The 26,065-nt window shown below is 48.7% G+C and overlaps 1 protein-coding gene across 1 annotated transcript; it reads right to left on the reverse strand.

Annotated features, from left to right (window-relative positions):
* Window positions 1-14,772: 14,772 nt before the first annotated feature.
* On the reverse strand, window positions 14,773-16,293 carry LOC144155304 (uncharacterized). Its single transcript, XM_077686653.1, has one exon. The coding sequence runs from the start codon at window positions 16,291-16,293 to the stop codon at window positions 14,773-14,775; it is 1,521 nt and encodes a 506-aa protein (XP_077542779.1).
* Window positions 16,294-26,065: the final 9,772 nt, after the last annotated feature.

Here is a 26,065-nt window from a genome sequence, read left to right on the forward strand (position 1 = left end):
TCGATTTCTGATGGTCAGAGAGGCGTCTTATACACAGCTGGAGAATGCCGTGTGTGTGTGTGTGTGTGTGTGAGAGAGAGAGAGAGAGAAAGCTCTTTATTAAAGAAGAAAGCCGAGAGGTTTGCCAGAATCTCTACACTGACATGCTACTCGGCGAGGACCCGCCGCGGTGGCTCAGTGGCTAAGCCGTTGCGCTACTGAGCACGAGATCGCGGGTTCGATTCCTGGCCGCGGCGGCCACTTTTCTGATGGAGGCGAAAAGCAAAAACGCCCGTGTGCACGAGATTTCGGCGCACGTTAAAGATCCCCAAGTGGTCAAAATTAATCCGGAGCCCTCCACTACGGCGCGCCTCATCGCCTGCGTTGCGTCGGCGCGTTAACCCCTATAATCAATCAATCAATCATTACTCGGCGAGGGAATGGGTAGTGGATGGTAGAAAATTCCCCATAGATAACAGGGCGGAAGAACAAGGAGAAAAAAAGAAAAAAAAAGCACACATCGTGGGGTTTGTGGGAACAGTTCAATGAACGTCACAATCTGCGTAGTATGTCAAATCAGTTCAGTGACACCGATCTCGTCTAGCTCAGAGATCTGCCCAAATCGCACGACTCCAAGCAACACCGACTGGAAGAGAAATACTACGCAGGATTGGACACCGCACCCCGAACCACACTAGAACGCATGGGAACCAAAGTACGGAACACGGGAACGAAGTCAAGCTATGCGAACGGGTGCCTAGATCAATGTGTGAACAACTAATCATCACTCCCCTGCCTAGAAACATGCACCCGGAGAGGGACAAAGAAAGAAGAAAGGCGAGAGCCAGGACGCTGGCCGAAACCTACAACACTGACAACACTGCCGTGTACGTCGACGTTGCCCGCTACCCGCACAGGACCAAAACTTACGTGGCGGTGGTAATGCGAGCTAGGGACGGTGCCACCCTTAATGCCGCAAGCCTCATGGCCCGGGACGCCACACAGGCGGAGGAGGCAGCGATCGCGCTAGCACTGAAGAGCGATCCGAAAATCACCACTATAATAAGTGACTCCAAATCAGCTATCATCAACTTCAGCAAGGGCGTCATAGGGCCGCCAGCCCACCACATCCTGCCAAGTCAGAAAACGAATACCACATACCTCAGATGGTTCCCGGCCCACGTCGGCCCCATACCCGGCGGAACGGCCAACCAAAACGAGAGGGCGGACGCCGTCGCGCGCGAGCTTACACACCGCGCGGCGCCCCCCCCCCCGCCCCTCGAACTCTCAGGCCGCAAGGGACGACCAGGAAGCGCAAGGAAAAGAAGACGAACACGAGCCTCTCCTAGAGTATGGAGATATACTCAGACACTACAGAGAACAGCGAAAGACACAGCCCCCGCCGCATCCTGGACTCAACAGACACGAACAGGTACTGCTCCGACAGCTACAGTCGAGATCGGTGATCACACCCGCGCTGGCTCGTTATGTGTGCCCAGGACGCTTTAAAGACTACATGCGCAGTGTGTGTGCGCGAGCGCCCGCCACCCTCTCCCACATCTTGTGGGAACACGGGAAATCAGGTGGCGGGCAGGTGAACAGTGGTGCAGTGCGCGTGTTCAAGTGCAGTGACACCTTGAGTGACAATGTTACGCCGTGTGGGAACGCTACCCCGTCCGATCTACCGCCGGACATAGTGACAATGACTACAGCGTCGGACTGTGAATCCCAGAGACAAGCCATCCAGCGGCTCGAGGAAGCCCTGGCCCGGCAAGAGCGAACGGAGAACTCTGCTGCCGTCGCGCCTTCCCCCCGCACTCCGAGGGTGCCGGGGAGGGCGGCGCGGGTGGAGGAAGCTTAGTAGCTTGAGCTGGGCCACTGGCCAAACACCCCTCGAGGCCTAGACTAGGCAGGAGGGGGGAGAATACCCCGACGAGGGTTTTCCTCTCATCCCTCCCCACGCAGGATCACGTAATAAAGTCTTTCTCTCTCTCTCTCTCTCTCTCTCAAATAACGCCACTTTTAAGCTGATCGGTTCTGGGCGTAGGTGCTCGATCTCCTGCTCCAAACGGCACCTTGCGACTATGTGAGCGGGGCACTCTAACAGTAGGTGTTCTACAGTTTCCGTCGATCCGCAGTTATCCCAGTACGGATTCGAGGTTGCACCGAGTCGAAACAGGTATGTTTTCGTGAGCGCTGCATTGAGGCGTAATCGGTGGTGTAAAGTTTCTAGTCGGCGCGGAAGTCGCTCTTGCAGCTTAATCCTGAGCTCGGGGTCTTCGTAGTGCAAGAAGGCATAATGGTGCTCTGGAAGAGACCAGAGACGGTTCCGCTTCATTAAGACAAGTGCCTTCGCCATAGCTGACGCATCATGCTTGGTGAATAAGACCTTCCTCTTGTTATACATTTCAAGGCCCCTGAGAGCTGCTTCATCTGCCTTCTAGTTCCCTGGAACACCACAGTGGCCTGGAATCCACTGAAATGTCACTTGGTGCCCAATGTCTTTGGCTAGGTGGTGCAAGTAAGTTATTTCACGAGAGGCGTGCTGGTGAATGCTGAAGCAGTCGTTGCGCAGTAGACTTTGGAGGGCTGCCTTGGAATCGGTGAAGATGGTCCATTGCCCCGGCGGTTGGCGGAGAATGTACCGGATGGCTTCCTTGATGGCGTGAAGCTCGGCTGACATTGATGACGTTGCCCGCTCAAGACGATGAGAGAACATCTGTCCAGTGGACGAGATAAATATACTAGAGGAACTGCGATCAAGCGTACATGAGCCGTCTGTAAAAATTTGGTTTGTGCCTGAGTATAGCCGGCTAATGTGGCCGAGTGTCAACTGCAACAAGCCGCTTTGAGGCATACTCTTTTTAGAGCCAATTCCTGGGATGGTGCATCTAATTTGCAATGGCGAAAGGGTCCAGGGTGGGAAATAAGACGGCATTGAATTTGGTGCCTGAGAGGGAATGGAAAGATGCAATGTCTTTAATGTTCGACCAAAGCTGGAGTTGCCATTTTTTATCATGCGCGCTGTTGTATCGGTTTTGGCGTGCATCCGATGTCGCAGATATATGCGTACGGTTTCTTGGAGCCTAATGACGTCCAAGGGCAGACAGACAGCTTCCGCGACAGTACCCAAGCACGACGGCCCTCTGGGAAGTCTGAGGCAGATGCGAAGGCAATTGTTTCTTGCTGCATCTAGCTGTTTTCTGCTTGTGAGTGACAGATTTTGGAGGAAAGGGAGACTGTGGCGCAGTACGCCGTCGATATAGGCTTTACTGAGAAGTATCATGGAGCGTCGGTCACTGCCCCAGCGACTACCGGCAAGATACCCGACGATCTTTGACATCCCAGTCGAAAAACACAACAGAAAAATACGACAGAATGATCCTGTGAGGGAATGGGACATTCTGTAGTCTGTAGTAAATCCTGTCCTGTAGTCTGTAGTAAACCCTGTCCTGTAGTCTGTAGTAAATCCTGTCCTGTAGTCTGTAGTAAATCCTATCCTGTAGTCTGTAGTAAATCCTGCCCTGTAGTTTGTCGTAAATCCTGTCATGTAGTCTGTAGTAAATCCTGTCCTGTAGTCTGTAGTGAATCCTGTTCTGTAGTCTGTAGTAAATCCTGTCATGACTTGAATTTCAACTTGTTTTGCATAAGAAATTTACTTACCGTGATGTTTTTTCTATTAAGTACCTGAAGTATGCAGGATATGCATAACAATTTCAATAAAAATATGACCAACAAACATAAGCATTTGGGGGGATTCTTGCCTTTCTGGAACAAGCTTAAAATTGTTTTCAGTGAATAACTGATTTCAGAAAGCTGTACCAAAAGGCAATGTAAGCAATGCAACAAGTGGTACCGTCATGCATGCAATACAAAAGTTTGATGTTACGCAGATTGCACATGCCTGATGCATGGGCAGTCGCGGAAACTCGTGCACACGCGGAAACTCGTGGATCCGAAGCCGCAGAACGTAACGCTGGAACACGCCGGAGACAACGCGGTCTCCAGCGAATAGCGTGGCCGATGCTCGCGCTAGGCCTTTTTTTTAATAGCCGTGTAATTACAAACCCGCGTAGCTGTTAAGAAGAAATACAGAAGTCTTTCCTTCAGGGACACCTAAGTAGCGCTACAAAATTTAGCTAGACTCGTTTGGGCACTTTTCAGCTGATTTGGCCGTGCTTTTCTAAAGCAGGGCCAAATCGCGTCCCATCATCGCGTTCCGTCAATGACGCTCAATCCGTTCATGAAAGCAAATTTATTCTCCAGGATAGAAAAAAAAACTATTACACGAGCATGGACAATAACCGTTCGAAAATTCGTTCCTTATACTAGTTAGGACCATTAAAACACAAGCAAACAAATATTTCTTGAACCTGATTTATTTAAACAGCAAAACGCGAGAGAACGTGAGAGAATTAAAATGGAAAGTCAATATTTAGCTGGAATGCTTGCCTTGGTGAACCTTGATCCGTTGACAATGCATTCGCACAGCAAAACGTGGAGGGGTATCCTGTGGCGAAAAGCGCACGTCTCTGTGGTGATGCACTATCTCGAAGAGTACGCACGCCCGATACCTGCCGAAGTCACGCAGGGGTCATTGCAAGTTCAGTCGATTGTCGAAGCACATCGCACGTATTCGAGATCACACTGCCTGCGAAATTCGTCGTATTCACTCGCATCAGTGTGCCAATAATCCCAAGCACTACGGTTAGTCGTGGCTAGAGGAGTCCTCACTTCGAGATGCTTGAAATCCGGACCACTGATCTTGTTTTTACCACAGCTTCCGAAGCTTCAAATGTTGCTGCTGATACTTCGCGGAGACATAAGATGCACGTTTTTACAATAAGTTACGCGTAACTTCAGCTAGGCAAAGCGCCGATGTTAAATGTGAAGGAGCCACTCGGCCACGCTGCCACCGCCAAATTTTGACCGAAAGACGAAAAGCAGGAGGGAACAAAGGAAGGGTAAGGAGGGAACCGGCCGATCACGAGAAGCTGTTTCGCGACCCCTCCTCACCCCTCTCGATTCTTCGTATTGTGGTCTCCCCGTCCCGAGAGTGCTGTCGCGCCCCGACATGCCTTCAGTGGTGACGATTCTTCCCCGAACTTCTTCCGAAGGGCCGGGCTAGAGGGAAGGCGCGCGTTTTCTTTCTTTCTACATTATTTTTTTTAACACATCTCGGTAATGCAACGAGTTCACTGGCGCAGTTTCTTTTTTTTTTTTTTTTTACACAGGTAGAGGCAACTGGTTTCCTGTTTTTAAAATCTTATTTTAGCTATTTAGGCTTGATTGGACACACGTATCGCGTTAAAATAAACAAATTGCGGGCTAAAAAAATAAAACAACAGCACGCAGATTGAAACAATGGGGCTCTCAAAGACACCCAGAAATACGTGTCAGAATGTGCACTGCAATTATTACACCACGTCTTCAAAAAGCATGTCTTGCTTGTCCTTTATGCGTCCGCTTTGCCGACGGGCTACCCTTATTGCCTCATTCTTTTATCAAAGATTGTCCACAGTACAATATATGCAATTGCAATTCCCTCAAAGAATTAAAGGAATTTGCGAAGTTCTTTATGTATCCATTTCTTTGGTTATGGGGCTACGCTTAGATGTTGCAACATTACAGTGATTTGTGCTAAGTTGCGTTGTTAATTGCAAATTTGTAGAGAAGGTTTTTTCAAACACGACCGGAATGCTAATGTAATTATTACAACAAACGTTCATTACTACAGACGCTTGCGATGCAACTCAACGAGATGACCGTCACTCGCACGCACCATTGTTTTCGTGCAGCGCACGCTAAAAAAGTGGGAATTCGCGGCACCGCACAGGCCGAAAACACCAAGTTTCGGAGCATCTGCGTCGATCGCGGCGCTGGAATACAACCAGTCCACCCCTTAAGCGGCGCGCGGCATTCCTGTGTCCAGCCAAGCAGCGGTACCACACTAACTATCCTGTTCGTGCTATCCCGGCCGTTTGCCCTGTCTGAAGCTCTGTCCTCAAAGGCAATGGCCCCATGTTATTCGATGCTCTCCAGCAACCACACCGCGTTGCTGTCGTTCAGCGCGGCGTTTTCCAATGTTTTCTGTTGTCTCCAGCGTATTACATCGCTCTCTCGATGGAAAATGCGGTCCCCGCGTTGATGTTGTGCAGCTCTGCGTTTTCCAGTGTATTCCGTTCATTCCGGCGTATTCCATCGCTCTCCTAATGCTGGAAAACGCGGGGTTTGCCGACAGGGTAAGCAAGAGATTTTGTAGCAATACTGAACGGTCTGTCGTGTGACACTTTCGCAATGAATCTAAAATTCTCTTTCAGACTGTAAAAATCTGCAGGGACTACAGAATGTTCGGTCGCATGGCAGATACTAATAGTAATTACGGAATCCAATCGTAGTGGCTGAAGGACAGTCTGTGGTGCAACAGAAATTTGTGTAGTGCCTACAGGGTGTTGCACAACAGAAGGTTCTGTAGTACAACAGAAATGTCTCATGCGACAGACATTTTGTAGTTCTACTACAAGGGTTTTTGTAGTGGGGCTACACAATGTCTGTCGCATGATAGATATGTGTGTTGTACTACATAAATTTCTGTCGTACGACAGACATTCTGTCGTCCTACTACAGAGATTCCTGTCGCACGACTGACCATCCTGTAGTCCCAACAGAAATCCCTGTCGTGCGACAGAAATGCCTGTCGTACGACAGATTTTCTGTAGTTGTACTACAGAAATTTCTGTCGCACGACAGACCATCCTGTAGTCCCAACAGAAATCCCTGTCGTGCGACAGAAATTTCTGTTGCGCGACAGAAATTCCTGTTGTGTTTTTCGACTGGGATCGCCGAAACTCGCGTACAGAGCCTTTTAACCTCCGGAGCCCAAGAAAGATTTCGGTCTGATTGATTGATTGATTGATTGATTGTGGGCTTTAACGCGCCGACGCAACGTAGGCGATGAGGCGCGCCGTAGTGGAGGGCTCCGGATTAATTTTGACCACCTGGGGATCTTTATCGTGTGCCGAAATCTCGTACACACGGGCGTTTTTGCTTTTCGCCTCCATCAGAAAAGCGGCCGCCGCGGCCGGGAATCGAACCCGCGACCTCGTGCTCAGCAGCGCAACGCCTTAGCCACTGAGCCACCGCGGCGGGTAAAAAAGATTTCGGTCTATTAAGATTCCGAGCAATGTTTGAGTACGTACATACTGTAGGGTACGGCCTCCGAGGACTAATGGATAGTGTTTGATATTCTTGCGAGTAAAAGCCATCTAAACACTTTTCTCGGGGGATAGATGCAGTCCTATTGGTGAAAGGTAGGCTGATATGTTCGCGATGGCTTTCTGCAGTCTTTGTTGTGTGGTGCGACATGACCTCGCTGCACTCCAAATGCTGGTGTCGTCCGCATAGAGCGTGAAATGTACGCCATGCGGGAGTACTCGCTTTAGGTGGATGAGCGCCAGGTTGAACAGGAGAGGGCTCAAGACGGCCCCTTGAGGCACCCCTTTTTGTATAGCGTAGTAGGACGTTGGGCCTTCCGGAGTGCACATGAACAGTTCTCGCCCCTGTAGGTAGCTTGATATCCACGAGTAAAGTTTTCCCCGAAACCAAGAGCAGCAAGGGATGCTAGGATTGCATCATGGAAAACTGAATCTAATGCCTGTGTGTGTGTGTGTGTGTGCATCACCGAAAAAAAAATCACCGCCTCTATTGTTACAATGCCAAACGCATCAGCCCGGACCGGCCAACCAAGCCCTCTCCTTCTACTACGGCCACTCTCCCCCAATCGGTAGCCTTCCCAGCGCTTCAATCATGTGACCAGTTCAACTTGAGAGAGAAAACTTTAATGAATACTGAAGAGGTTAGCCCCACAAACGGCGGGGCTTGCGACTTCAGATGGGGGTGAACATAGCGAGGTGAAAAAAAAAAAAAAAAAGGAAGAGGGGAAGAAGTGCGCACCAACAATGAATAAGAGGGAGAAGAAAATAAAATCAGTTCGGAACGTAGAAAAAAAATTACAGCACTAGAAGAAAAAATCTGAGGATCCAAAGTTTAAAGAACATCGGTTAGTCCCGTGTCAGACAGAAAAGTTAACAGAGCCTTTGTCCCTCGCGCCGCGTCAGCGTGATTTTGCCACGGACCAAGAAAGTGACGCAGCTCTAAAGAGTGTCCTCGTAGCAGTCGCACTAGAGTTCTTTTAGCTGTTTCGCGTTGAGTTGTATGCTTCGGGCAGTAACACAAGACATGCTGTATGTCGTCTCTCACAGAGCACACAGAGCACAATGGCGAGTCCGCCCAGCCTATCTTAAAAAGAAAACTACCAGTGAAGGCAACGTTCAGGCGTAGTCGGTGAAGGACACCCTCAGTTTTCTTTTGCAGACCTCGCGGAAACTGGAAATTGCACTGAGGGTCAATCGCGTGCAGAGGCAAGGGTATCTTAAGAGGGTCCTGCCAAGCTGATAACTGCAGTTTCCATCCAAGCGCATTCACGGCCGTACTTTCCAATAGACACAAGCAGATTGTGCGCCTCTTTCGCTGCTGCGTCAGAGATTACGTTCCCCTTGATGCCGGAATGACCTGGTAGCCATTGAAGCGAGATGCGGTGCCCGTCTCGTAGCCCTAGTGTGTGCAATGCGTTTAGCTCGCGCACAAGTTGGCCGCAGCGGTGGGATGGCTTCATCAGTGCTTGCAAGGCAGGCCGCGAGTCGGTAAAAATCACCCATTGTCGAGCGGGACTATTGGTGATGTGAAGGAGTGCCGCCCTAATAGCAGTTAACTCAGTGAAGGTGGACGACGTCTTGTGACTGAGTTTCTCTTTCACAGTTAGTCCCACCGACGGAATCCAAACTCCAATGGCTGACGAGTCAGACTTCACGGATCTGTCTGTATATACCTGAATGTGGCCAAGATAACGCGAACTGATATGCTCCAGCGTGTAGTATCGCAAGGCTGGCTCAGGCAGAGATGATTTCTTGCCTATACCTGGTATGGTGAGGCCTATATCCCATGGTGCAGCTTTCCATGGCGGAAAGGCAGGCTTGCTTGGGCGTTCGAAGTTGGCCCGTAGGAGGCTCCGTTCAGCTTGAGGCGACACGTGGTGAAGAGCGGCAACGTTGGCAAAACATGCTCCGCCGCGGCTCTGAGCTTTCTAGCGATTTCTTTGACAATCTCAAACATCAGTTGCCTTGGCAACAAGGCACAAACCGCTCTCGAAGTCAGTTACGGTTGCGTGATCCCGGTTCAGCTCGGGGCCCCACCTCGCGGCATGTGGGCACTGCAGGCGTACCACTCACTCCCACTGGGAAGTGCGCGATGCGTTTGACATTGTAAAAATACGGGAGGCGATGGTGTGTGTGTGTGTTGTGGACGCGTTCGTTTCCCGATGAAATGCGACGTTGTGCTTCTGCAGGTGGATAGTGCTTCCCATGGTCTCGATTATCTTTCTCGAGCGACGTACGACTCAACCTCGCATGGGGTATGCGCAGTGTGCGTGGCTAAAAGCCATCTCGGCTTGTGCGCCAGAGTTAAGTGACATGCTGTTCTATCTCAAATTCAACTCCTCAAACGGAACAACACCAACATCCGCGTCGACTGGGTACCTGGCCACGAACCATTTTCTTCAGGCAACCAGGCGGCTCATATGGCCGCTCAGGAGAGTTCCCCCTCTTATCCTCCACTGGTGCCTGGGGTAAGGCCGTCGCGGTCCCCCTCTCCCTCCCCAGCGATGCGTATTCACCAGCACAAGAAGGACCGACGCACACGTCTAAAAGCCCTAACTCCAGCTGGCTACCTCAGCCGCCTACCTCCTATTACCCGCTCAGGCGAAATTTTTATTACAAATATATTGCAAATTCAGCGTACACACCTGAAACATTTCGCAAGTGGTATACCCCTCACCTGCCCCCTCGATGTCCTTACTGCCGTACCACCACTCCATCAGACCTCACACACCTAGTTTGGTGGTGCCCAGCTTTCGCCACGCACCGTACATTTCAATCTCCCCAACCCCATCCCGATCCACAACAAACTGATGCACAACTATTATATGAAATAGCGGTTTATTCAATTAAAAGCGGTCTGGCACGGGTTGTTTGAGCGGGTCCTCCCCCGAACGAACTGGTGTATGTGCACAAGCCCTATTGCGATCACCATGAACTGGCCCATGAATTGCAGGTTCCAAGAACTGGCCCAGTTATTGACTCTACTGAGAACGACCAGCATTAATTTGTTTATTTTCTCTTACCCTCCCTCCCCATTCATTTCCCCCATCGTGACCAGTGGTCATCCTTTTCTATTAAAGGTTGTCTCTCTCTCTCTCCCCGCAAACCGCGCGCGAGGTGAGTGCCGAATTTACGACGGGCACGAGGAGGCAACCCATCGTCTGTCAATCGCGGTTCAGACTTGCAACGCATGTTGTGACGTTGCGTTCGTTCGAAACGCCTCTCTGGATTGTTTTGGAGTTGAATAAAATGTATGCGTCAAACCCGGGCATTCGGCTCAGGGCGTTCTCTGCGATTGCACGAAAGAAGTGCCACGGGGCTTCAACGCTTTCTTTATGGAACGTACTCAGGTAAGAGAATATCCATGTCGTGTTATGGCCGTGTTGCATTCAATGCAAACGGTTAAGCGTTTGTTTACACTTGTTTGGATAGTCGTAAAATGTCCAAGCACTCCGGCACTCCGCTGGCAGATCAGCCAGCGAGCCGACGCTGAGGAGACGACACATCTCTTTCACGGAAGTGTGTGAAAAAGCCGCCCAATAGCAAGATGTCTACCTCATGACGCACATCTGGGAATCGATGACGTAGGCATGTGAAGATGGCAGCAAGATGTCTACCTCATGACGCACATCTGGGAATCGATGACGTAGGCATGTGAAGATGGCAGCAAGATGTCTACCTCATGACGCACATCTGGGAATCGATGACGTAGGCATGTGAAGATGGCAGCAAGATGTCTACCTCATGACGCACATCTGGGAATCGATGACGTAGGCATGTGAAGATGGCGGCGTCCAACACGCAGGGAAGGGTGAGAAAAGGGCGACAATCTTTGCAAGAAAAGTGTGAGCTTTCCGCCCCACGTAAAAAAGTAATACTTGGCACAGCTGATGTTGACAACCCAATCTAACGATTGCGCTAGTTCATTTAGCGTGCTCAAAACGCCTTTCAGGGCCCCTTTAAGTTTTACTTGGCCCACAAGGGGAGGTTTTTTTTTTTGTCCAACACCAGATGACCCTCCAAGACTCTTCAGCAACTCACCGGCCCATACATTCTCGACCAATCCCCTGTGTGGGTATGCGCCTTAAGTGGGTGTGGGCTTATCGTCATACTTTGTTTTAATAGACCCCCTAAACAGTAAGCTCCAGTATTTTTGTGTTTTTCTGGTATCAGGGAAATTTATACGCTGCATGATGAATTATCCTTTTGTCCCCTAGACGTCATAACAAGCTTGAGTACAAGGATCTGAAATTTCATTTTGCTCATAAGAAAAAAGACTTGTTCGTACAGGGTTACAATTGCAACATTAAAACCCATGTGGCCTTTATTCAAACGAAAGCCTCAAGAGCCCCATTCTCCGAAAAACCGTTGTCATTGTTGTATTCCGGTCAAAAAAATGCCCACCGCTGCGGAGAGGAATAAAAAACGTGCGATCTGATGGGACCTGGGTCTTCCCATTAGAAGCCTAATGCGTTACCAGGGAGCTATCACTGCTGTTTTCCCTTTATTATCGGAATTGGCACAGTGACCAAATCAATAAAGCATGCTTCAACCACATTAGAATGATAAAGTCGTACCTGCTACTCGGGTGTGCATATTAAAAACGTTTCATGTTAACCAATTCATCCAACATGCCAGCCCACGCGTGCATTTTTATTACATCCCTGATATAAGCAATGCTTCCAATAAAGTACTTTATTGCTGGTCATGCATCCAGGTCTGCACGTCTGAGCTATCACCACACACTGTTACCGGTAGAACAAAAGTTGCCGTCGTTGTTGCTTTGTTCGTGTAGCATATCCGCTGAGGAGATTGGCCAGGAACAAGCTTTGAGGGGCCAATGTGCCCGCTGCTCAAATTCACAAAACTCTGAACTGGAAACGTAAAGGTTGTTGAACGGTGCGTGCCTCGCACTGCAAGAGGAACAAACGAGAGCGAAGAAAGAGATGCATACATGGTGTACCAGAAAAGAAGCAGGTCGATGTAATTTGCGAAGAAAGGGATGCGATGTAGCGGTAAAGATAACGTTAACAAGTATCACCGGGCTTTCGCCTTTAAAGCACATGAGCGGACTTAAAGGGCACCCGAGGAACTTCTTCGGGCATCAGCGTAGACAAGCTTATATTTTTCAACTGTTTCAAACGTGCTGGCTGTTTTAGTGCGAAAGCATCGGTACACTAAGTTGGCCGGAAACACAGCATCCACCTCACACGTAATGGCCAACTGCTTAAAGCACACAAAAATGGTCAATGAATGCTTGGAATGACGCAGCAGCTCTGAGGGAAGTGTCTATATATAAAAAAACGCAATTGCAAAGACAATTGGGCAAACTTTGCCCTCGGTGAGATTCGAACCGGAGTCCCCGGAATCGCCAAACGGCCGTGGAACCACCGTACCACCACAGCCATGTTTTTTAGCGCATAAATATTCAGCCACAATCACGTGTGACAATTAACACACAATATAAAAGCAAACAGAAAGTGAAGAAAAATCATGCTCCCTTCCGTCTAATGACGACAATGGTTGAACATGAAGCTTTGGCCAATCGCATGCTGCGAGTGTGTGTTACTATGGAGGTACGCGCCACTGTTCTAGAACACCCACAGCAACTCTCGGGCGTGCACTCCGTAGGCCTAAGGTTTCGGTTTGGGGTGTACGGGGCGAATCAGCACATGCTGCTTGGTGTTTGCTTCGACCATGTCGGAATGGAGCCAGACGTCCTGGATAGATAAATGGATAGACGCCGGCTTCATAACGCGAGTGAACCAGGTTTGATTTTAGCCGCAGGAAGCTTTTTCTTTCACTTCACCCGCGATCATTCATCCTCATCGTCGGAGAAAGTGGGCTTTCCTGCAGGGCATATTGGCATGCAACGGCATAAGTGAGGACAATAAAGCATCGCTATAATAAGCACAGCAGTCTAACAAAAATCCGCACCGTTTAAAAACTGAGGCAAGCCGACGCACGAATACGAAATATGCAACCATTCCGGTGGGTCACTGACTACAGTTGGATGTAGTGAATGGGTTGTGGTCTCTGAGAAAGAAGCGCATGTTACAGACATGCGACCTTCTACTCTAAGTACTAGTACTGCAGGACAATCTGAGCATGCTAATTTTACAAGTATCAGTTGGGTGAGCAGCAATGCGTGTTCCAACTGATAGCATAATACAATGTCTAACAAGGACCATTGGCCAAGACTCGGCAATAGTAACTGAAAGTACAGAAAACGTCGTGAAGGGGAAGTATGATGACGATAATGAGGGAACATATGCACAACACTGGACATGGGCTGCTGCAGGCACCTTGTCAATACTGTGCATAGAAAAAAAACGCTGCATCCAATGCAACAATTGTTTTGCGAATTCTATTAGTGCAGGGTATGCGGCGATATACTCTGAACTGTATCTTACTGAGGCTTGATGTTGGGCTAGTTGGGTACACATTAGTCACACTAAAAAACAGCGCAGTTTGTCACTTCTTCCGTCCTCGTCCCTGCGCTGTTTTTTTAGTGTGAACTGACCTGTATATATTAACAGCAGCTGTACAATATGGCGGTGCATACAATACCGGCTAAGCATCAGGGTTGAACTGTGGAACACCACATTTCAACCCTTATGTTTTTGAATTCGCATAACAAAACGTGTTTAGGTGTCCTGGAATTGTCTTTAAACGGACCCTGCAACACTTTTTCAACTTTTTTTTTGCTTTTTTTTCGAAATTTAAATGCTTGCAGAAAGTAGTCGACCAACACAACGAGTACTTAGATTAGGGGGTCGCAAACTAACTCAGCCAAAAAGTACTGCTCTATGCCCATCAGATAACTTAGAAACTTGCTCAAAAGATTTTCCTCTCTCCTAGTCTTGGCGTTCTTTAACTGCTGCAACTACGTAATTACAGCGGTATAGCGGCTGTTGGATGGTTGCAGCAATAAACGCATTAGATAGCCACTTTAAAAATAAAGCCACAAAAGCAAAGCAAAAACGGAAGGCGTATCTGCTGAGACGAGCAAATCACACGTGTCGCTCTGTGCTGGCGATAACTATAGCCAGAGTCCGTCGACGGACTCTGCTATAGCTTTCGCAGTGCTTCCAGTCGCGAAGGAAAGAGTGAAAGCGTTTATCGGAAGTGTTGCAGGGTCCCTTTAACTTCACCTGTGCTGCTAGGTAAGTCGCCCTTCTATGTGGGATAGGTCACTAATCTGACTTGGGCCGCTGCAATGTCTCCAGGCGCTTCACTGAGGCAGGGGAGACATTAGATCCCATCCAAGAGCCCATGAGTGTTGGCCAGATGGTCCCCGAACTAGAAACAGCACATCTGCCGTGCCACTGGCTCATCTTTAAGGCTGGACATTGTTTTATTGATCGCAAGATGGTTCTGGTGCAAGTTAGGGGGCAAGTACACATAGGGTGGTAATCAAAGGAGTTCATGTTGTTCGGAGATGCGTGCTCGCAGAACCAAAAGAACACACTGAGCATTTCGTTCTCCGTACAGTATCGAGCCTGATACAAGGGCTACCCTAGCTGCTTTTTGCATGAATTGCCTGTCCTCAGCTGAAGCCACCTGCAGTGAAATGCTTTCAAGTGCGAAGGCTGCCTTTCACGGCAGTGTTTGAAGTGGCCACACGGGGGTTAACCGTGTTCACGTTCTGGTTGTTTGGCCGATTTCCATAGTCCTCTTTCATGGATCCAGATGATGTTTGGGCAGGCTTTGCAGCAGACACGTGGAGACTCCTTTTTTCTTTCGCAGTCAGCAGCCTGGCGTAGCCTTCTCGGCACAGGCACTCAGCCACGTTGCCGTGCTTTTCACTGAAAAGCTTCACCACGTAAACGTTTTCGTCAAAATCGTCGGAGCTCCTCTTGGTCCCTGTGAGCACTGCCGTCAGTGTGGCGTCACTGCCAGCCAGTTCTTCAAAACGGCTGACAGCGGCCTCAGTCCATTCTGACCAAGGCTTGATGTCCATCAGCTCGAACCTTAAGGCCAGTGGGTCTATGCTGTCAAGCCTAATATCCGTCTTGTACAAGCGCGATGACTTCACAGTTCTTCTGCTACCATAGTCCACAAAGAAAACGCGACACTTCCGAGGTCCTAGCACGGCTTCCACCCAAACTCTGGCCTTGGTTTTTTCGCGCTTGTTCCGGTAAATGCAGTGGGCGCCCCTGACGAGCTCGCCTTCGGTGCACTTCTCTTTGCAGGTCTTCATCAGGCTGCGCACTTGGGACATGTCTTCAGCCGCAGAAATAATGTGTCCATAGAAGAGCTCGGGTGTGCAGATTAGGGTGATCTCGATCTCCAAAGAGTTTTCACTCGGAATACCCTCAGCAGACGAATCCGTGCTGCTCAGCGGAAGAGACGACTGCTTTCCGAGGGCGCCCTCCTGTGGACGTTCGCCGCTGTCTTGGCACGGCGTGTCAGTGCTGTGAGGCGCCCCTGTGTCCGCTCCGTCGTCCAGATAGACGACAGACCGGGCGAACCCGTTTTGGATTAGGAGGTGGCTAACGCTGAGCATTTTGAGGCCCACTTTGGTGCCGGGGCACTCGACGTACAGGTCCACCTCGTAGGCGCCTGTATCAGAAACCCCGAGGAAGACGGCCTCGTACAGCGGGTCGGTGTCGGCGGTCAGCTGCTGTAAGTCGAAGTGCGTGCTGTCACGCGCAGGCCCCAATCCGCGCATGTAGCAGGGTACCGCCCTGCAGGGTTCGGCCGCCGCCTTCCCATCGATTGCGTACACGACATTCAACCCGACGGTGTCAGTTATGCCGCTGTCCACGTAGCGCACATCGACAGTCCACGGCGTGTCGCGGTATCGGTGCACGTCCGTGACCAGCGCTCGAAGTGCCGCTCCCTTGCTGCCGGCTTTGCAGACAAAGCAGTACATGCCCACGATGGCTTGGCGCACGTGGCGTGACCTTCGGGAGATGAAGAAGGAGTCTGTGTCGGCTGCGTCGCGAATATTGGGGAACTTGTAGCACAGAAAAAACTTGGTGGGGCCGGAGTAGTGCGTGACACGCACGGGCACGCGCTTCCCCACAGGCACGTCCAAAGGGACCCCGATTATAGGGCGGCCGTTCGACGCCGTCAACGCAGTTTCTTTGCTCATCGCCGTGGTGACCAACAAGGAACCACTGCAACAAAGTGCATGCAGATCCCTACAAATATATCAGCTTCTAAAATAAGATCAGCCTGCAGCACGCCACTTCACCGGTTTGCGGTGTTCAGCCGATTCGAATTGGCTTCAGCTGACTCCACGGGTAGAAGAGGGGCACAGGGACCAGGGTATGAAAGCCGGACCACAGGGAAATTGGATTCGATTGGGAGACGTTTGTCGATCATAAAAGCTGGTGGCTTACAGCCGCGAGCCAGCGCAGCAGCCGGGGCGCGAGCGATGTGGTGTTCCTGAACCCTCGCGCCGTGAGCTGGCCAGCTCGAGCTCAGGGGAAAGGGAAGGGAGGAGTTTTGGCGCCTGGAAGAATTCCCAGACAAAGTGGTAGGTGGTGTTTGCTGAGGGTTGCCGAGCGCGTACGGCGAGAGACCGCCCAAACAGAACCCACAGTCCTGAGATGCGCGCACACTGAAGGCCAGCGGGAAAACAACAACCCATCTCCACTCGGGAGCTTACCTTATTAAGCGCTCTCGTACACTGATGATGATTGGCGCCCTCTTTAATTCTTTAAAAAGGCTCAGTCACCGATTATTGTAATTACCGACCTATATCTCTTCCTTGCTCAGTTTGTAAAGTTCTTGAACACGTAATTACCAAACACCTAAATGACTTTCTAGACAATAACCTTCTTATCATGCAGCATGGTTTTTGAAGAGGTTTTTCAAAGTTACCGTTTATGAGATGGCACTGGTTCTTGACGATGGGGGCCTGATTGACGTTATAATAATAGATTTTTCGAAAGAGTTCGACAGAGTTCCACATTCGAAAAAGAAAAACTTAAACATCCCATCCCAAATACTGAATTGTGTTATTTCATATTTAACTGGTCATAAGCAATACAGTCGAGCCCACTTATAACGGCCACAGTTGTAACGAACACTCGGTTATAACTAACGAACACGGCATGACCATAACAGCATGCATTGATGCAATGAAATTTTGTTTCAGATATAACGAACTGGCGCAAGGATGCGATTCGTTTACCGCAAACAATCGACAATCACCCAATGGCGCATGGTGTGGCATTTTAAGTCGTCGGGTACACAGAAATAGCCTAGATGAAGAGGAGGCCAGACCAAGGGTGCAGCCTCGGTCGCCCAAAGAAAGAAGACAAGGAAGACTAGTATCATCGGAAGCCATGGACATTCGTAGCTATCTAATGTAAATACAGTTATTCTTTCTTATTGTGGACTTGGACGCCTTTCTGCATCACCTGGTATTCGCAGTCGCCACTTGATCGGCTTTCCAGAAACAAGAAACTTCGAATGAACTGCGTGGGGATCTCCCTTTTCCAACAAAACTGACTGCAGCCAGCAAAACATAACCGGGGTAAAAGAAAATGTAATCAAAAAGGATGCCGTCGTGGGTTTCATGTTGTGTTTAAAGGGGCCATGAAGACAAAATATAGATTTCTTTTATTCGAAAGATTTCGTATTCTATAGAGCCCCCAGCGTTTGTCCGAAACCAAACGATGCTTTATTCACAGCGAAATCAATCAATTTTAGCTAAAATTTTGATCCTCGCGCCAAAGCGTGTGTTTGAACGACGTTTGCGATGACATCATAGGAACAGGCCTTTCTGCTAAACTTGGCCAGGAGCGGAGACTTGCTTACTGTTAGTCAACGTAGATCGTGCCACCACACCACGGCAAGCCGTTTTCTGCTTCCGGCTTGTTTTTGACCGCATTTAAACCCGGCTTGTTTTTGTTGATGGAGAAAATAATCGTTTTGTTAAACATAGTGCTCGCTCGACAAATATGGTCACGCAAGATAACGTCGCTTGCGTCAATCGGCCAGTGTTGTCTGAGACAACCCCAAAGCCCCGCAGTGCTGTGTATGTATAAGCGAAGCATAGTGCGCGCAGTACCAACAGCAGTACGCATCGGTAATTCTATGTTTACGTGTGCTTTCATAACTTTCATTGTTTGTCCCACCGTTCTTACTGGTATAAAAAGAACGTGCCCTAAATTTAAGCGTAAATAGCTTGTTCGGCAAGCTTGTAAGCTCTGCCTAATTTGCGTTTGATTTTGCCGCGGCCTCTGCCAATCGCACAGCTGGCAGCACAGAATGTCTAGAAAACGTCGTATTCATGGATTAAACGTCAGAAAGGGATTTTTGACAGGAGAAGACGGCTTCTAGAAGTCAATAATTGCAAGGTTAAGAACCCTCCGAAAACTACGTCTTTAAAACGTATTTTTTTACAACTGCTTTTAGCAGTTGCTCCTCTGGCTTTCTTGTAGCCGTCCGTAAAATCCCATGCCAATACTTTTGTCGAGGGTATAGTGCCTTAAAGCGCCATTTTTCGTACCCTCGTGTGACTGAGAAGACGGTGGGAGAGAATTCGCGTAAAAGCCTCGCTCTCCGCCTCAGCCCCCTCCGCCGCGTTGGCAGCGTCCACTCCGCATGCGTATGTACAAGGAGGTTTAAATAAATTTGCTGGAGTGGCGGGGGCGCTCCTCAGCTGAAGCCACCCGGCGCCGACGGCGCCATCTTGCCATAGGCAGAAGGCAGAAGGTACGCCGGTACGCCTGGCCAACGTGCACCTGGCCTCGTTCGTGCGGGCGCTGCATTTGCTTCTGCGGAGATTAAAAACGTGTGTTCGCGAGTGTGACGCAAATAGCGGAAATGGTGTCATCGTGCGTCGCCTACGGATGTACGAATAGAGCGAAGAAAGGATCGGGAATAACTTTTCATCTGTAAGTACCGAAGTTTGTTCAAAACAATACATGGTGTGTTCACCCACGGCTGCTCGTTGTGGGCCCATTTTGGGGGCCTTGCTTCCGCTTCGTCCTTTGTTTTCTGGTATCACAGCTAGTTTTTCTTGTACAGATTCCCCAAAAATGCCGAGGTGCGAAACCAGTGGAAACAAGCGGTTCGTCGAGAGGGCTGGGAGCCGAAAGACGGAGACCAGTTGTGTTCCGTCCATTTCACCCCGGAATGCTTCGACCGAACAGGACAAACAGTTCGGCTGCGACATGGAAGCTTGCCGACAGTGTTTCCAGAGTTCCCAAAACACCTGCAAAAGCCAGTAAGAGTCATTTCCTAGTCCGCAGTGTAGCGGTATTAAATGTCTCTGCTTCAAATTGGCTCGTGCAATGTGCGTTGTGCGCGTTTTCGTCACTCGTAAACGTAATGTTTGTTGCTCTCGTATGAATTCTTGACGTCGATGGTGGCAGTAATATTTCGCGCCACAAAGCTTCGCGGTAGCGAAGTCGCACACAAATGCTCTGATTGATTGATTGTGGGGTTTAACGCGCCGAAATTAACTACTCAGGTTATGAGGCGCGCCGTAGTGAAGGGCTCCGGATTGATTTTGAGCACGGGGACCTTTAACATGCGCCAAAATCTCGAACACACGCGCGTTGTCGGAAAAGCGGCCGCCGCGGCCGGGAATCGAACCCGCGACCTTTGCTCAGCAGCAGAACGCCTTAGCCATTTAGCCACCGCGGCGGGTTCAAACCAAGGAGGTTTTTCTAGAGGTTTTGAGTAGATACTCCATTAGTGTTTACAGTTGGCTCGTTCGGCATGCAGAAGTACTAAATGCACTGGTTTTTTAATTACAGGTGAAAAGGAAGCGCCCTCCACCAACTCCTCGGGATCCTCCCGCCACTGGATGCATTGAAGTTGTGTGTGCTGAACAAGAAGGGGAAGATGGTGCCACGGCTTCACCAACTAAAGAGCACTACAAGAAATTGCTCCACGCATCGACTCAAAAAGTGACTCACCTTCAGAAGAAAGTTAAAATTTTGCAGCAAAACAAGCGAAGGCTCAGCCGAAGAAACGAGGTGGCCGAAGAAATGCAAAGCATTGAGCATATTTTTGACCACTTGGTAGTCCATGGCTCTATGACGTATATTTTAACTCATAAAATGAGCCAAGACCATGCTGAAACCTTTTTTGGCGGTGTTCGAGGTCAAGGTGGTTTCAACAATAACCCTACAGCAGCGCAGTTCACTGCTGCGTATAAGCGCCTCTTAGTGCACACAGAAGTGTCGTCATCAAGTGCAGGCAACTGTTCACCAGACCTTGTGTCCATCCTCAGCAAGTCTGCTACCGTTCTCAGCACGGAAAACACAGACACAACTGTGGCAAGGCGTTCAATCATGCAGCCCGAAGACCATGATTACACTCACCGATTGGACATCCCTGAGAGTTTGTCTTCATTTAGCCAATCTGTGGTGCCATACATTGCTGGCTTTGTTGCTAGAAGTCTTGGTGCCTCAAGCATGTGTGAAGAGTGCGTAATGGCCCTTCAAACCGAACAACAGCCTGCTTTGGTGAGGCATAAGAATAGAGGTGGGCTTACTTCACCATCGGATGACGTTGTGTCGATTTGTACAGCTGCAGAGAAAGGTCTGCGTCGGTTACAGGCAGAATGCACAACACTGGGGGCTGTTCACTCAAGATCAAGGCACCTAGTTCTGGAAATTCTTGGTCTTCTGCCGGACAAGCAGTGGTTCTCAAGTCTTAATCAACACATCCGTGATGGTGATGCCTTGGACAACCACATTTACAAATTGTGTAAAGATGTGGTGGAATTGTACATAAAAATTCGAATTCACCACATGATCAAGGAAAAGAATCGAAAAATGTCGGCAGAAAAAGTAAGGAATGTGCTAACTAAGCTTATACTTTTCAAAAATCAGTAGGCACTCTGTTGAAACCTCAAGTTGAGGGGTCATTAAGGTGGTGTAATTACAAAATGAAGTTTTCCTGCTACTACCCGTACCTTGTTTAATCAGCATCGTAGTAGCTGGAATAAAGCTGTTTCATGATATGTGTATGCTTTCTTTTATTTTTACGAATTACAAAAATAACAGAGGCCAGGGAGGCTTCATCGCGAATGTGTGCGCCTTGGCTATGTACGTTTCTGCCTATGCCAAGATGGCCGCCGCCCGCTCGGACTGGCTTCACCCCTTAGCAGTGGCGCGCATAGGAGGCCTCCACTCCAGCAATCTTTATATAACCTCCTTGCGTATGTAGGCTATGGTCTGGGCGCGCGCTGGTTAGAGAGTAATCAGTTTTGGCGCCAAAGGCCAGGGGCATAGAGTTGGCGGCAGCGCTGTTCTGCGACGCCGACGCTGTGGTGGAAGCTCTTTTGTGCATCGCTGTAATAGTACGCGCAGAGAACAGGGAGGATTTTTGCAGTTTGTGCCGGGTCCGTACTTCAGAATCTGTTCCGCCCGTTGCTACCGCCGTGCTATGAACCGTAAATGTTTCTGATATATTTGTGACAGCGATTGCGAAGGAGAGCTTTATTTTATTTCCATCCACAAGCGCCGTTACGTTGTTTTGACGTGTGCAGTTTCGCGCTGTTGTGAAGTACGTATTAAAGTGTTGTATACGTAATGCCGTGGCTAGTTATAAGCAGGAAGTGTTTGTGTAAGCAACTGCATGCACCTCGAATATACTGTTCGCATTGTGACATTTGTTACGTGTTTTGGTTTACATGATCGAGCGACAACTTGTGCTATCTTGGAATCATTGGTCGGCAGCGCTAAGCTGCGCTTCCACCTCAATGCATTTGCGAAAGCCGGCTTCAAAATTATGCGATATCCTTCGTAAGCCTGCATTCACCCGTAATATTCCAAGTGGAGGGTCGACTCGTACGCAAGCAAGCGGGTTCGTTTCACATTTATGAGAGATTATGTCGTGCCACGTGACACAGTGTCTGCATGACAAGGCGTCGTGGGCATCGTGGGTGAACGCACGCGGCCTTTAGCGCGCCGTAGCGCTTCAGGTGTTCGTGTTTTGATGCCGATAAAGCTCAGCAAACCGTCTACAACGTGCGTGTCTCTCTGCTCTAAGCGGAACTGAGCTTTTATTTGCGCCTAATTATTCCTTTTAAATGCAGAGCATTTCTTTAACTCACGATGTCACCCGTTATTGGCGTCCGTAGTTGTCCGCATCGCTCGCCTCGACATGCCCGGCACAGACGTTTCGCTATCGGCGCGATCAACATTCGATAGCGCGCCCAGGCACGTTTCAAGGACACTCTCTCCCCTCTCTCGGACTCAACGTGCGCCGAGGCTGCCAATTTTACTGCTGACGAGCGCTCTTTCGTCAGCAGTTGCCACAAGTGCAACGTAACGCAAACTACTTAACGTCGTGCGCCCCCGGAAATGCTCTGCATTTGATCGTGCCCCTCGCGAGGGGGATGTTTCACTGCGTCGCCATGCGAACAGTTTGCCACGCTTTAGTTTCAGTTCCGTATCTCCCCGCCGCGGCCGTGGAGAGAAGGCGGCCGGCCGCGACTCTCTCCACCGCGGTTGCGGTTGCGAGTTGCGCTAGGAAAGCGAGCGTCGTCTGCTAGTGGGGAGCGGAACGCGTTCCGCTCGACATCTCCGGTCTTCGCCACTTCTGGCTGCGCATTTAAAAAGGCCGCAGCGCTGGAACATTTGAATACTTGACAATTGTGACCCCTAAGAACGACCCGGTGGCTGACCCGTTCGCTGCTGACCAGAAGGATGTAGGCTAAGCGACTACTTGCAGTATGTAATGGCGAAACAAAAATAATGGCGAGGTTCTTGATTTACGATGCCTTTTTTTTTTCCAACAATTAATCCACGCATTGCCAGGTGTTGCGTACGCAGGTTCCAACCGCGACCTGCTTTGTCTCAGAACTGAGAACCCGACGTCGACATGGCGACATGCCGTCCCAGCCCGATAATTGACCTGGGGCGGTATTCTCGTAACTGTCCCTTTCGAAAACGTCCCTTTTGCGTCCCTTTCATCGTGACGTACTTCCGATTAAGCAGTGGGCCTTTTATTCAAATAGCGTAACTGTTCTTGCAAACGCATTTTAAAGAACTGAAACCGTGTCAGAGTATCTTTTATGTGTGTATTGTTTCGCGACCGAACCGCGACGAAAAATCGTCTGCTCCGAGTAGCCACGGCTCATAGCTCCGCCGTGTGCTTGCATGGCGTCACATTCGGGTGTTCGCTTTTAGCCAATCAGGGCTCGCTCAAAAGGGACACTTTTGAAAGGGACACAAAAGGGACAAAACACGGGAATACCGCCCCTGGTAAGCGTTGTAATTACGTCAAAACCCGGTTCGCGACAAGTCTGGATCGTTGGGCAGCATTAAATTAAATTAGTGCGAAAATATCGTGGGATTGTTATTTTTGAATATTTTAAGCGATTTATAAAATATAGCTCGAAACATTATTTCTTTCATACATGCGAGTGTTGAATTTTTTATTTTCGTTCTGTCTATTTACAGCTGCTAAAAAGCTTTCATCATTGTTCTCATGTGTGCGCTTTTGACTTCTTTAATTTCACTTCTGGTGGTTACTTCCTGCTCAAACTTCGGTAAACGCCAGCTTAAATTTGTGCAAAACTTTAAGGCTTCCGTGTTGCAAGTGCACTAATGCAAGGTGCCTGTACAGTACACTGTAGTGCCTGTTTGCAGCCTTTACAGTTGTGCGGTTCCTGAAGACTGATGAAGTGGAGGCGGTACCGGGTATGGGACAAGATTTGCTTTTGGCCCGTCGCCTACAGTACTACAACACGGCTGAAAATGGCAATTACTCAATTTGACCGATCGGACCCTTCCTTCAAAAAGCACGACGTACGGGTATTTGGCACAGCAAGTAAGTGCTTGTACCAACCTCGTGGACAGTGTAACGTTAAATGACGGGACAGGGAAAACTGACTACACTGCTGTTTGCTCTAACGCAAGTGGGCAGTCTTTTTTCATGCCCTTATTATTCGGGGTAACCCAAGGTGGTAGCGAGTGCACATGAATGAAGCTCATTTGTTTAGCTGCAGTGGCTGTATTTGACTTGTCCAGTTACTCATTTATCTTTTCATTGCGTGCGCTTTTCGGCACTGTTTCAGTTTGTGTTAACTAGACCAGTAAATGTTCGTTTTATGCTGTGTTGCAGTAGTCATTTTTTAGAAGGGGGTTTAACCAGTGCTTATAGTGCTTATTCCAAGGAGAAAAGTGTCTTCATGCTACACATGGCTTTTTTATTTGTTTAGAAGAAGTGTTTAACGTTGCTGGCGCCAGGTGAGCACTGGCATTCTGCCTAGTCATTTTGTTGTACACTCTTGACAATGTGATTTTTAAATAAAGTCAGTTTAATTGTTTCGCTTTCCTAAGTGGCTGTCATTTTTTGCAGAACCAGTTGTCCTTGCATTTTATTGTTTAAGCGTGAAAAGCAAATGTATAAAGTTGTGAACTTGATGGTAAAATTTTCTGGGATTGACCTTTTCTGCCAGTGCTTTATTTGTGTTGCATTCTTGCTTTCAAATAACCATACGCAAACGTACAAAGTTGTGGACGTGATAGTGCAAGTTTCTTGCATGTACCCTTTTTTGTACAATGTTTTATTTGTGCTGCATTCTTGCCTCCAAATACCGACAAGAAAATGCGCCGAGTTGTGGACCTGGTGGTAAAAGTTTCTTGCATTGATTCTTTTCGTTTTGTTTTCAATGTTTTGTGTGCGCTCCATTCTTGCTTTAAAAATAAGAAAGTGTGGAAATTTGTGGACCTGCTGGTACAAGTTTCTTGAATTGATCTTTTTTGTTCAATGTTTTATTTGCACTGAATTCTCCCGTTAAAATAACCAATTTAGTGTTTTTGTATAATGATGCTTCTGGCACGTGCAAGGAAGATTTTTCCACTGAATTGTGTGTTTTGAATGGTAATGGTATTTTTGTGCTCAGTACTTTTCCCCATTGCTTGGTCTCAAATAAAATGTTTTCTAAAACCAAAGGCCTTTTTATTGCGAATGCGTGAAGCAAACCGCGGCCGCATTCACGCCTAGCATCACCTCCGGGGGAAGGGGGAGGGCAGTAGGGGAGCGATTAATGCAGCCGTATTTTATACGCATAAAATGCGGCTCTAAATATCCCAAGAAACGGATTCTTACCGTCTTTCCAAAGCCCATTTTTAGACCGTAATTATCGAGACGTCTTTAAACCATCTAAAATGCCGATTGAAAAGCCACATTGACGGACTTATACAGCTCTTGCAAAATCCCACTTTTACACCGATTTCCAAAGACGTTTTAAAGCGGGTAAATAAGTTGTCTAGAAATAGTAATACCCGCTGGACATTATACGTGATTTAAGACCTCTCTAAAACGCTGCGAAAGCGTTATCGGATTGTCTGGGATGTTTACAAGCCGTTCCTTTCGTCCTGAAAAACATTGATAGTAGACGTCCTTAAGCTCTTTTGTGCTACCTGAGATATATATAATGACATCACAGGTTCTGTTGCGGGAAATCAGCTAGTGGGTCGCATGGCCATTCCCTTTTTTCCTAATTATATAGATTATTCGAGCGAAGTTTACGTTAAAAGTGGTGTCAGCGTGATTCTAACGAGGCAATCTTATGAATGAACCAAACTCGCATTTCGTTTTCATGACCCCTTTAAGTAATAAGAGGAGAAATTTGCGCACACACAGTGGGCAATGTTTCAACTGGTAGCAATGATGTCTAACGTCGAAGCAAAATCATGGGCCAGTTTTCAACAGTTTATTCAGCACTGTGCTGTCATCGTGCATACATATTTTAGTGGATCTGTGAAGTGTCGGTGTGGTTTGGTGAGGTGCTACCTGCCCGGCTGCTGTTCGGGGTTGCTTTAGCATCGGCAAAGTCCGTGACACGGTATTTCTTCAAGGCGCCATAGGATCCTGACGGATTGAAGGCGTGGGAAAGCGCAATTCCGCGGGAAAACTTCCACGTTAAGGCTCATTCCCAC

This window comes from Haemaphysalis longicornis, unplaced genomic scaffold, assembly GCF_048455015.1.
Source record: "Haemaphysalis longicornis isolate Haplotype H1 unplaced genomic scaffold, Haemaphysalis longicornis Haplotype H1 scaffold_1, whole genome shotgun sequence".
In the NCBI taxonomy this organism is placed as follows: Eukaryota; Metazoa; Arthropoda; class Arachnida; order Ixodida; family Ixodidae; genus Haemaphysalis; species Haemaphysalis longicornis.